The 13,760-nt window shown below is 35.7% G+C and overlaps 3 protein-coding genes across 3 annotated transcripts; 2 read left to right on the forward strand and 1 right to left on the reverse strand.

The window, feature by feature from the left end:
- Window positions 1–91: 91 nt before the first annotated feature.
- Window positions 92–902, forward strand: LOC131850617 (uncharacterized). The gene has a single exon (XM_059200912.1). The coding sequence runs from the start codon at window positions 101–103 to the stop codon at window positions 851–853; it is 753 nt and encodes a 250-aa protein (XP_059056895.1). The 5' UTR covers window positions 92–100; the 3' UTR covers window positions 854–902.
- A 3,284-nt stretch (window positions 903–4,186) lies between these two features.
- On the reverse strand, window positions 4,187–9,797 carry LOC131850613 (enoyl-CoA hydratase domain-containing protein 2, mitochondrial). Its single transcript, XM_059200907.1, has 3 exons — window positions 9,442–9,797; window positions 6,933–7,268; window positions 4,187–5,103 (listed from the first exon to the last, which is right to left on the reverse strand). Exons 1-3 carry the CDS (start codon window positions 9,734–9,736, stop codon window positions 4,838–4,840), a joined length of 897 nt encoding a protein of 298 aa, XP_059056890.1. The 5' UTR covers window positions 9,737–9,797; the 3' UTR covers window positions 4,187–4,837.
- Window positions 9,798–10,179: 382 nt separating this feature from the next.
- On the forward strand, window positions 10,180–11,133 carry LOC131850612 (EKC/KEOPS complex subunit TPRKB-like). The gene has a single exon (XM_059200906.1). It carries the CDS (start codon window positions 10,407–10,409, stop codon window positions 10,950–10,952), a length of 546 nt encoding a protein of 181 aa, XP_059056889.1. The 5' UTR covers window positions 10,180–10,406; the 3' UTR covers window positions 10,953–11,133.
- The last annotated feature ends 2,627 nt before the right edge of the window (window positions 11,134–13,760 follow it).

A 13,760-nucleotide genomic window follows, 5' to 3' on the forward strand; every position in this document is an offset into this window, starting at 1 on the left:
GACGTGTCGGTGAGTGCAGTGTTGACACATAAATACCTTGCGGTGGTGCCGGTTTTCCTGTTATTGACCAATTATTTGCCACCAAAATTCAAATAGAAAGATGTCGGGCCGCAGGAATGTGCTGTATTTGTTCGACGTAGACGGCACATTAACAAAGCCGCGTCAGGTGATCCAGGAATCACTCAAATCTTTTATACTGAACGATGTCAAGTCTCGAGTGGCGGTGGGACTCGTGAGCGGGTCGGATTACACGAAAATCGTGGAGCAAATGGGAGGTGAGGAGGTAACTAATCAATTTGATTTTATATTTTGCGAAAATGGCGTAGTGCAATACCGACAGGGCGAGTTGAAGAGCGTGGAGAGTATTCTCTCGTATATTGGCGAGGAGAAGCTGCAGAAAGTGATAAACTTTGCATTGGGTTACATGTCAAAATTAGTGCTCCCGGCCAAGAGAGGCAACTTTGTAGAGTTTCGGTCCAGTATGATAAACCTATGTCCAGTCGGCCGCTCATGCAGTCAGACGGAACGAGACCAGTTTTCACAGTTTGACAAGGAGCATAAGCTGAGGGAGAAATTTGTAGAGGCCCTCAATAACGAATTTAAAGGGTATGAACTGAGCTTTGCACTTGGAGGTCAGATCAGTGTGGATGTGTATCCAGCCGGCTGGGACAAAACATATTGTTTACGGCATGTTGCAGATGCAAACTTTGATGAAATCCACTTCTTTGGTGACAAGACTATGCCTGGGGGCAATGATTATGAGATTTACGAAGACTCTAGAACAATAGGACATACTGTTACATCCCCTGATGACACTAGAGAACAGTTGAAACAAATTTTGTATCATCAATGAATTTAATAATTATAATTATTAATATACTTAATAATGTATTATATTTTGTGCAATAAATTCAAAATGTGAATTCTACAATTTATTTAATATCTTGTTAGTTTCAAAATTTCTTTTTATTTGCTTTATGCACAATCAGTCCAGATCTGCTTCTTCCTTATCGCATTATTTACTTCCTTTCTTACCATGTCATCTTTCACACAGTCTCACATCTCTTTTTTGGCCTTCCTCTGCCCTTATAACCATCCACATTCATATGTAACACCTCCTTAAAATATTATCCTCATTCCTATGCATTACAGGTCCACAATCAGTATGTCTACTATAATCGGATTGGTTGGCAAATGGCAATGAGAGTCTGCAGTCCATCGAAGACTTCTTATTTAACGATACCCTCTGGCATACATTCAGGAAGAACAACTGGAGTGTTGCTTATTTAAATCAAGTAAATATGTTCTTTTCAGGTGTTTTTGGAGGTTGTCAGTTAGTAACCTCTGAGCTAGTTCATTGGGGTGGACACTCAGCCAAGCCATGTAATTTGAGCATATGCTAGCAAGCCCCTCTCATACTGTGGGTAAATTCTAAAAGTTATGTATTTCCGAGTTGGTTATAAACCATAGTTAGTTAGTTTCAACATCTGCTTATATTATTGCATTGTATACTTGGCCATAGATAACAGAGATATCAAGTTGAGTACACATTTAGTTCAGGGAATACTTGAAAAGTGATTACAATTTAATCAATTACTTAATGTTGCATCATAATAATAAAACATCCCATTAAATCCTTGGATAACAAGTGGGCTAGATCCAACCAAGAGAAAGCAGAAACGTTCGCTGTCCATCTAAACACAGTATTTACACCTAACGATGCAGTTCCTGGATCTGATGAATCGGTAATAGATCAAATAATGAGCCAACCTCTTCAGCAAGACTCCTCTCTGAAACTTGCTACACCCAGAGAAATTCGACGAGTAATATCAAAACTCAAAGATAAATCTGCCCCTGGCTACGACCTCATTACTTCACGAATTCTTAAAGAACTCCCTAGAAAAGCGATTGTTTTTCTAACGATTCTAATAAATGCCACTCTCAGAATATCCTACTTTCCTAATCACTGGAAAGTCTCTCAAATAGTTATGATCCACAAGCAAGGGAAACCAGCTAATATTGCGCCATCATATCGTCCAATAAGTCTTCTTCCGGTTCTGTCGAAGGTTTGGGAGAGGGTTTTTCTGAGCAGACTAATCCCTGTCTTAGATGACCTTAAGACCATTCCAGACCATCAGTTTGGCTTCAGGCAGCGCCACTCCACCATAGAACAGGTACATAGAGTCTGCGATAAAATCCGCTCATCACTGAAGCATAAAGAATATTGTGCATCTGCGTTCCTTGATATTCAGCAAGCGTTTGACAGAGTGTGGCATAAGGGACTTCTCTGCAAAATAAAAACCCTACTTCCACATGCATTCTTCGGAATACTCCAATCCTACCTTACTGACAGGATTTTCCAAGTCAAAGAAGAAGAGGCTAGATCTACATTTTATGACATAACAGCAGGAGTTCCCCAAGGATCAGTACTGGGTCCTTACCTTTACACACTGTTTACCGCCGATCTGCCAACAAATTGTCAAGTTACCACAGCCACTTACGCGGACGACACCGCTATATTGGCCAGTCACACCAAACCAGAAGCCGCCTCCGCTATCCTACAAAATCACCTAGACAAGATTGACAGTTGGCTTAAAGCATGGAGAATCAAGCCTAGTGTCTCAAAGTCACTACAGATAACTTTCTCTCTGCGGCAAGGCAACTGTCCAGCTGTCACCCTAGGCCACGAACCCCTCCAACACGTTGACTCTGTCAAGTATCTTGGACTTCACCTAGATCGTCGACTCACCTGGAAGAAACACATAAAGGCAAAACGAGATGAAACAAATATAAAATTCAGAAATCTGGAGTTCCTACTTGGCAGGAGATCATCTCTGGCCATGGAGAACAAACTTCTTATATACAAGGTTGCACTCAAACCAATCTGGACATACGGCATTCAGTTATGGGGAAGCGCCTGTCACTCGAATATCGAAATTCTCCAAAGATGTCAAAACTGCATCCTAAAGTGCATCTTAAAAGCTCCATGGTTCATCACCAACTCTGAGGTTCACCACTTTGCCAGCATCGCCACAGTCAGGGAAGAAATTGGGAAATCAAGTATCAAATATAAGGCCCGCCTTGCTATTCACCCAAACGAATTAGCTCAGAAACTTCTAGCTAACAACCCAGCAAAAAGATTGAAAAGATCAAATATCCTTGAGCTGGATGAAAGATTTCTAGCTAGCTGAAACATGGGGACCTTGTCAAAGGATAGAGATCCTCCCACGCCCACTACCAACAACTCACCTGCTTATAGTACCTGTACTGATTGCAGATACCTACTTACCAAAAAAAAAAAAAAATAATAATAAAACAAACGTAATATACAATAATATATTTGATAACGATTTATAAAATATAAGTATAGATGAGTACAAAAATATATATTTATTTATTTATAGTAATTGTACTATAATAACAAATATGATTACAACTATTAACAATGCAAAATGGCAGTATAATTATGTATAATAAACAGGCTTATTGGTCCCATGTCTACAATCTACTGTAAATCAAACTACCAAATATATATTGAAACAAGACTAAGTCCATTGGACAACTTTGGCCAGTTTCACCATAGATTTAATATCTATGGTGTAACTAGCATTTGTTATTAAAAGTATATAAATTAAATTACATATCTTTATTGATCCATGTCTATTGGTCACACTTTGGTGAGTCAAATCTATAGTCAATTTGAAGCTAAGGACAATTAAAAAAAAGCCCAGCTCTTACTCTTTTTAAATGAGTTTTAATAATTGAATTATTAAATAATTATTTAAACTAGGATGAATGCAGTGTCCAACACTATATATATATTTAAATCAAAACAAAACTTAATCACTAGCCCCAAAATTAACGTCTAACATCATCACCTGTATTTCATCAGACATAATTTGTGATGATAAATGAAATGACCAGATAAGCTGTCATTCAATTGGCGCCTACTGCTTTGTATTGAACATGTAGCAACTCTGAATAATACATTATGTCAGTCAAGAGTTATCTTACTAATGTTAAAGTTTGTAAGTATAGACGGATGTTTGTTACTCTATCATGCAAAACTACTAAATAGTTTTGATGAAACTTTATAGTAATATAGCTCATACATCAGAATAACACATATACTATAATTTATAAAGATATGTAAATTGAGGGAGATATAATGTTACTTGACGTAAGTATGATGCAGACTAGTTGCGCGGGTCAGCTAGTGACTTATATAGTCCAATGCAACGGTATATTAAATACTAAAATTAACGGCTAATTCTTAGAACTCAATAAACACTACTATCAAGTAGAATAACATTTGTATAAGTTTTAACAATTACAATGATTTACAGAGTCAAATGATGAATGTTACAATAATATTTGCATGAGTTCTAATAATTACAATGATTTACAGAGTCAAATGATGAATGTTACAATAATATTTGCATGAGTTCTAATAATTACAATGATTTACAGAGTCAAATGATGAATGTTACAATAATATTTGCATGAGTTCTAACAATTACAATGATTTACAGAGTCAAATGATGAATGTTAGAATAATATTTGCATGAGTTCTAATAATTACAATGATTTACAGAGTCAAATAATGAAAGTTAAAGTCAGACATTGCTACAATCGGAGACTGCGACTTAACAAACATAGTGTAGGAGACACCACAGTTGGGTGAAGCGACTACATAGGTATGGTTACTGTTGGACAAGAAGGGCGTATGATAGGCCTAGGGAGAGGCCTATGTCCAGCAGCGGGCTGATGATGATGATGACGATTGCTACAATATAGAAACTCAACAAAAGTTAACATATATAACTAACATTTAACTTCAGTGCCCTTCATATTGAGGTTTCCGTTTCTCTATAAAAGATATCATTCCCTCCTGTCTATCTTTGGTGGGAATATTGATTTCATAAAACTTCTGTTCCACCTCGTACCCATCCTTGATACTCAACTGGACTCCTTCGTTGATGGCTTGCTTTGCACACCTTATGGCTATTGGCGCGTTTGGTATTATCTCCCTAGCCAAGTTTAGAGCTCTCTCATATGCAGCGTTATTATTACTATTTTGTGGCACTACATGATTTGCTATACCTGAAATTATAAAATAAATTCTTACTTTTATTGTATTGTATTTTTTACATTGCACTGAATAAATATTTTTCTTTCTTTCTACTTCACTGTGATATAAAATAATATATTGTTATGTATTATTTTACAGCATTTTAAGTATATATGTACTTTGTATATTTTTTTTAATGGAATGATGTAAGGGCAGATGCCTGCTAACTGTGCAATACACAATTGGACACATGCAATATCACCTCATTATGTTTATTTTAGTAATAAAAATCAGAGTTCGTGTAGCATTCAACTAAGGTGGTTTTATTGAGCAAAAACCCCTCATCAATCAATCAATAGCATTATCGGAACTGTGGGCTTAAACCCCCACAAATGATGTACCCAAGTGTTAACGGTTTATGTTTTTTTTTATGGATGATAATGAAATGGTGCACCCACCTGCGCTAACGGTTTACACTGGCGGGGCACCAGTGGGGGATGACAAGGTGAGCATGAGGTCAGCTCAGTTAGCCCATCGCGACAAATTCACCGGGAATTTATCACGATGGTTTCCAGGAGGAACCTCGTGGAGGCCAACCTGACTTGGTACATTGCTAATAATGGGGTTAGTGACTTGGTACATTGCTAATAGTGCATGAGTCCACATTACTAACAATCCCCTTTCCCCCTAACGGTTTACGTTGGCGAGGTACTAGTGGAGGATGATAACATGAGGTCAGGAATTTACGATGATGTTTTTCAGGAGTAACTGCGTGCATGGAGGTCAACTTGTCTTACGGCCTTGGTGCCTCGCATACAGTACATATTATTTATTAAAAGGTTCACTAACAAATATATAATATACAAACATACATACATATACATTATTGGATTAAGTTTTTTACAATTTATTTGTAAATAAACACAAAATGTGAATGCATTTTTTTAATACATTGTATATTTGTCATATTCAGTCATTTTAGACCAGTGATTCCCAAAGTGGTCTATATCGACCCTCAGAGGTCTACGACAGCGGTCAACTTGTTTTTACTTTATGTTTTTAACTCTAAACTTTACTGCAGTTAGAAATTTACAAAAAAAAACAATACCAGGTAAGAATGGGGGGTGTACCCAAAACCGAAAAATATGGCAAGGGTCTACGACACAAAAAAGTTTGGGAACCTCTGTTTTAGAGTAATTTAAAGATAAATTACTCTTACACAGTGTAATAAATAACAAAATAATTGCATCATCTTTGACTCATCCATTCTACCACATATATAACATAATGTAGCTTTATAATACTGGCAGGCTTTTCATTATTATAAATTTTTGAATACAGTAATGTAGGTATTATTACAATGTAATAAATAACAAAACTGCATTCTAATTGATTCATCCATTTTATCACAGATATTGAGAATATTACAGTTTTACACAAAATATTTTTTAATAGTTATAGCTCGTTTATAATAATGAGGAACCTGCTAGAGGTTCTTCATTATTATAAACTAGCTGTTCTCGCGACTTCGTCCGCGTGGAATATAACTTTATTCTTCTAAAATAAAAGTAGCCTAAGTTACTCCATATTACATCAGCTACCTGCCAAAAAAAGTCCCGGCATAATCGGTCCAGCCATTTCAGAGATTAGCCGGAACAAACAGACAGACAGACAGACAGAAAAAAATTGTAAAAAATATTATTTTGGTGTATGTACCGTATTTATATTCATATGCATGTAGTAAAAAACGGTTATTTCAATATTACAAACAGACACTCCAATTTTATTTATATGTATAAATTAATATCTTTTTATAGTATCAGCAGGTTGTTCATCCTTGATTCAAAATAAAGTTACTCACCTAATTCCTTAGCTTCTGTACCGTTTACAATTCGAGAAGTAAATATAAGCTCTTTAGCAACATTGGGGTGTATAACACGTGGCAGCCTCTGTGTACCTCCAGCGCCGGGAATCAAACCTCGTCCGGTTTCAACTAACCCCATTCTGGCAGTTTCTGCAGCTATCCGTATGTCACACGCTAATGCCAGCTCTAACCCGCCGCCCACGGCAACACCTTCGATGGCAGCTATTGTGGGCATGGGAAGGTCCTCTATTTCAATGAAGGTACTTCTGAGTCCACGGACAAAGGTGGATGCCTCCTCATCAGACATTTGGAAACGCTCCTTTAAATGTGCCCCTAAAACAATTGAATAAATGTGCACTCAATTATTTGCCTGGTAAAAAGCATTGTCAACATGTTTTTTTTATACTTTTATGGTTTTACTAGCTTTTGCCCGCGGCTCCGCTAGCGTTAATTTATCCCCTTGGGGGTGGAATTTATCAAAATTCTATGAAGATGCCTACGTCATAGTAGCTTTATGCAAATCTCAGCCGGATCGGTTTAAAATTGACAAAGTTTCATACAAACTTTCATCCCCTATTTTATCCCCTTGGGGGTAGAATTAATCAAAATCCTTTCTTAGCGGATGCCTACGTCATAACATCTACCTGCATGCCAAATTTCAGCTCGTTCTCTCAAGTGGTTTGGGCTGTGCGTTGATAGATCACTATGTCAGTCACCTTTAAGTTATATATATTTAGATTATGTGAATGATCATGACATCAATGGTGCAAACAATAATTAAATAGATATGCAGTTAATTATTGACCTAGTAAAAAGCATTGTCAACATAAGTATTTTTTTATACTTTAATGTATAATGGTGGAACTGTTTGCACTAACAGTATACGCTGGTGGAACACCAGTGGAGAATGATAGGAAGAACATGAGATCAAGTCAGTTACACCATTATGGGAAAGTGGAAGGAGGAATCAGCCTGACATGGTAAATTGCTAGAAATGGGGTCATCAGTCCACATTGCTATAAATGCTCTTTCCCCACTAGAGGGATATTTTCTTTAATGGGTGATAATAGTGCACGCCTGTGCTAACGGTGAACCTGGCGGGGCACCAGAGGATGATAAGATGGACATGAAGCCAGGTCAGTTAGCCCATCCTGACAAATTCATCATGTATAAATCAACCTGACTTGGTAAATTGCTAGAAATAGTAATAGAAATAATCTTTATTCAAATAAACTCATTACAAGCACTTTTGAATAGTCATATTTTGATTCTACCACTCATTTGGAATGCAGATTCATCACAAGAAGAATGAGCAAGAAACTTGTGTGTTGCTCTTTTTAATAGATGTTTTTTTATAGCTAGAAATGGGGTTTTTAGTCCACATTGCTATAAATGCTCTTTCCCACTAGAGAGGATTATATAGGATTTTTTTTAATGGGTGATAATAGAATGCTGCACCCGCCTGCGGTAACGGTTCACCCTGGCGGGGCACCAGAGGATGATAAGATGGACATGAAGCCAGGTCAGTTAGCTCATTGTGACAAATTCACCAAGATTTTAGCATGATGATTTCCACGGAACTGCATGGAGGTCAACCTAACATGGTACATTAGCAATGGGGTCATTTGTCCACATCACTAACAATCCCCTTTCTCCCACTAGAGGGATATTATATATATCAACAATGAGCTTGTACATCTTGTTTTATACTAATCACTGGTTATAGCTATATCCTGCAGCGCTGCCTAAATAAATGGCAGTACACCATATGCAACTTACTAAAAAAGTTGCCAAGAATTTCATGACTTACTTTCTTTTTATAATATTAGTACAGTATTTCACTGGCTGTTCATGTGTCTTAACAAAATAAAGAGTAGTGACACAGACAACAATATGAGCACTCCATTTTATTGTTACAAAAGAGTTTCTAAACTAATTTTAAATACCTGAATAAGGTATTTATTTTAAATAATAAATTTATCTGAAGTTTGAGTAGTACATGTATATAGTAATATAATTTAAATTACACAAAATATAATTTTAATATTGGGTAATACTTCTGGTAACAATAATTAATTTGTTTAAAGAAAGCACCACTGATGCATGTATGGACCACTCTCAATCAAGTGGCATAGGGAACAGATTTATTTATATGCAATCTGTGTGAATTCACAAGGATCGCATTGTATTTTATATGCTACTAGCTACTCGCCCCGGCTTCACACGGGTGTACATGTATTATATATATAAACCTTCCTCTTGAATCACTCTATCTAGTAAAAATAACTGCTTCAAAATCGTTATGTAGTTTTAATGATTTAAGCATACATAGAGACGGACAGACAGTGACAGCGACTTTGTTTTATACTATGTAATGATGGTACCAATCCGAGGTTGTAATATTGTATGCACTGTTGTATTGGGCCTGCCTGTTGTGTTGTTTATGCCTGTGATGATAGTGTGTACATAAATAAATAAATATTAAATTTAGCAAATAGACACTCACCAGCACAGAATATCCCCGGTACCAAGCTGTAGAGAATAACCACAGAGATTTTGGTGTCTTCTCGCAATAATTGATTCACCTCTTTCATTGCCTGCAACAGCTGAAATCCGATAGCATTCCTATTTTCAGGACTGTTCAGGCCGTATAGAGCGATGCCACGGTCGGTTCCACCTAGCCTCTGAAAGACCACTGGACCAGAGCTCTCAGATTGTTGAATCTGTGTTGATAAAGAACGAGCGAACTTTCTCGTACTATTTAATAAGTATTTTATATTATTTAGTTTTGACACAAACATGATGTAGCTATTGACAATTTTTCTATTTTAGATATGCAGCCAGAACTCTAGAGAGTTCCGTAATTACAATACAGCTTGTGTTATACAATTATATTCTTATCAAAATTTATATATTCAAACATGCCTATAGTTAACTATAATGTATATTTGAATTTAGATTATTATAGATTTATTTTTCTGAAGGTCGCAAACAGACATATATATTACACTGTTCAGTCGTTTGTGCGTTTATCAGTTATTTATGATAACCACAATCATTCAAATTAAAGTAATAAACAAATGAAAATAAATTAATAGTAATAATTACGAAACAAAGCGAAAAAAATATTTCTAATGTTATGTCAATAAGAATAACTAATGTCAATGTCAATTATGTCAGATGTCATTATGCGCATAGATGCTTGTCAATTTAGTCATTAATTTTAGGTTATTTCATTTACATTTTGTTTACCGATGTCATAATATTGATAAATAAAATAATTTATATAAAACATTGTATAGTGTAATAAATGAAATAAATCCTAAAAGCCATCTAGTTTGAAAGAAGTTTATAAATACGAGTAATATCTGTAGATATTATCGTCCATCAGCATAAACTCATGAAATTCACGCTATAATTTTAATGTTTATTACAAAAGTACTTTAGTTTCAGAGTATACAAAAGTAGTCTATGAGCAGCATAATGGTTTCAGAAGTGTACACCTGTGAGCTGGACCCAGAGACAAGAACTACGTTGCAAATGTATCTCTTCAAAAATGTTCGTAATGTGGAAGTTATAAGGAACAATATAGTGAAAGGTGTTTGGAACTGTGCAATCATAAAACCTAGCTTGATACTGCACCCGCTGCAGGTCTCGGTAGCTGCGAACCGGGCTGCGGTGGCACAGAAGCACAATACAATGGTGACACGGACAGTGTTTGCTGAAATACTGTACAATTTATCCCTGACAAAGAATATAACTCAGAGCCTTAGCAAATTTGGCATAGAGAAGGACAGCAATCTACTTGTTTGCTTTTTAATTACACCTGATGGAGATGATTCTAAGGAAATTATACAACAGATAGAGGGGGAGCTATGTCCAATTAGCAACTTGTCTCAATACTCCAATGAGAAAGATATTAAGGCTGTATACAAACTGAACAATGTGAAGGGTGATTTAGATTTATTGGACGTTATTGTAAGCAGAATGGTCACTAAGAATATTGTCTCACATTGATAGTGTATTGAATTGTTAAATTTTGAACAGGACTTAACGGAGTGATCTATCTACCTTTAATTGAAGTGTAAATGTTTAATAAAATATATGTCAGGCAGTGTAGTTTTATTTTTTCAATTTGTAATATGTACAATTGGGTAAATGTTATATATACCACTACACCACCGAGGTTGTCATAAAAAAATAAAACAGAATTATTTTAACAACAACAATTTATTTTATTATGTAAAATGTACATTAAATTATACAATATGTAAAAGCGATAATTATTTCATTGACAAAATGCAACTGTACAGTTACACGACACTGGAGACCTCTCCGTTTTGTTCATAATTAAATTACACAATCAACATTTGATCAATGGAGTTATTGCCCTATGTATTCATCACTAGGTAATAATATATATGACATGACATTGTATGGCCACTAATTTCGTAACACAATTAACCATATTTGATCGTTTGTTCAAACCAATATTATGACAATGATATTTTACATCACTAATTAATATTAAACATACAATTAAATGCTCATTATTTCACTGAACCATAAAAATTATCCACTTTACCACTGCTGTGGGCCCATCGTTATTCTAAATGTAACATTATATACCTCAGTTATACATACATGCAAATGCAATATAAATTACGTCTATGCTAAAATTAATCAATATCACGAGATACACTTACAGCTGGATGTGCTTTTATAGAAGATTCAATAAAAATCTAAGTTTTGTACAGTTTGTAAAAAACAGGGTTTATCACTAAAAGCAAATATGCAATTATATTTTGTTACATTTACAAATGTTACAACAAAAAATAAATGTATAAAATTAATATATTTTAGGAATTTATGTATATCTTTAAATATCTCTGAATCAACTAAGGAGGGTTAAGTTCAATTTATTGTTTAAAGAAAAAATATATAAAAAAAATGCGATATATTATAACATCGAAACCTGCAAGTGTACCTCAACAGAGCAATTGTTTATAACAAACGAACACAAAACAATCTTAATTGAATTGAACATAATCTTATTTAAAAATAATAAATGGCATCTAATTATTAAGTCTTAGGAACTTTCAGTGAATCAGTAATCACAAAATAATTCATATGAAAAAATAAACTTTTAGTACTATGTACATACAAAAATAAAACTAACCAGGGGTACATCAGACGAGTTACTACGAGCCTACTTGATGTACTCTACGCCAGGGGGTGGCCAACAGGTGGATCGCGGGAGGAAGGGAATTGTTAGTAATGTGGACTAATAATTCCATTGCTAGCAATGTACCATGTCAGGTTGACCTCCACGCGGTTCCCCCTGGAAACCATCGTGGTAAATACTTGGTGAATTTGTCACGATGGGCTAACTGACCTGACCTCATGCTCATCTTATCATCCTCCACTGGTGCCCCGCCAGCGTAAACCGTTAGCGCAGGCGGGTGCACCATTTCATTATCGTCCTTAAAAAAACAGGTGGATCGCGACTGTTAGTCCATTAGATCGTGGCAAGGCAAAAAATATAAATACGTAGACCAGACTGCGCAATGTAACCGAAAAAAAGGTTGCCAATTTCCAACTACAGACCTGATTAAGATAAACTAGTGGTAGATGCTCATCCGAAATTCACACTAATATAAATAAGTACCTAGTTATTAAGAATAATTTTCACATATGTTTTCTCTCTTAATAAAATACAAAAATACTACATGATTGTGTACTGAACTGTGCTGTTTCATTTAAGACTTCAATAAGTATGTAATTGGTAGATCGCATAGGGTTTCAATAGTAAACAGATGTTGGGTCTAATCAAGTTGGCCACCCCTGATCTACGCGAAGTGCGGCGCGGGCCTCGCTCTGATCACGTCTGCCTACATACAGACAGACGTGTCGCTATATCTCACTATACTAATTCATAGTTACGTCACAACGTGCAGTGCAGTGCAGTGCACCAGAACAGGAGTTATATTTAACATTTACCCGACTACCGAGGAGGTTAATTTGTTTATATCGCGATATAGCACCTCTTGAACACAATCGTTGCAATAGTAGGTGCTTTGTACGTTCGTTCCAATGCGATTTCTTTATGGAGCTTACTTTTAAGTTACTAAGTCGTTCTGTTCGACTGTGAATACGTTTTGGAGACTTCAATAGTATATCATATGCTGGTCAGCTTACGGTGGTGATCAATAATAAGTGAAACCTGTTTTCCTGTCTCTTTAACATTTTATATACGTAGTTACTTTAAGATTAGTAATAATATGAATATTAACTTGTTCTATTATTAATTTCTATTTTATTTGATACAAACAAACGTTTGTTTGAAATATAAATTGAGATTGTTATAAAGTTAAATTTGAAATAAAATAAAGACTAGAGATGTATGAATTTGAATGAAATTTGAATGAACGATTATCTTAAACGTTAACTCTTCTCATGTAAGACCAATGCATGTCCTGCAACTGTCCCATTGGTTTGCACACAGTGTCAAAACTGTTTACTTCAAACGAGAATCGCTAACTGGTTTACACAATGGAATCTGGTAAATCTTCGCGTATTTTTTTAACGTTAAAGAATAATGAACTATATTAATATTAACTTAAGTACAAAATGCGACGCAGTAAGGCATTTTTTGAACATGCACACTCGTTTGTTGCGCCGTATTTCGTAACTATAGCGATCCTAGAACCCGCGAGGTCTGAGCGCCTTCTAACTTCCGCCTGACAGTCGGCGGTTGTGTATGTAGGAATTTAAGGTATCATTCACACGTCCGGCGCTATATTACGACCGGATGGTGTGTACCAA

This window comes from Achroia grisella, unplaced genomic scaffold (assembly GCF_030625045.1).
Source record: "Achroia grisella isolate CSIRO2021 unplaced genomic scaffold, CSIRO_AGI_Agris_v1 utg778, whole genome shotgun sequence".
Classification (NCBI taxonomy): domain Eukaryota; kingdom Metazoa; phylum Arthropoda; class Insecta; order Lepidoptera; family Pyralidae; genus Achroia; species Achroia grisella.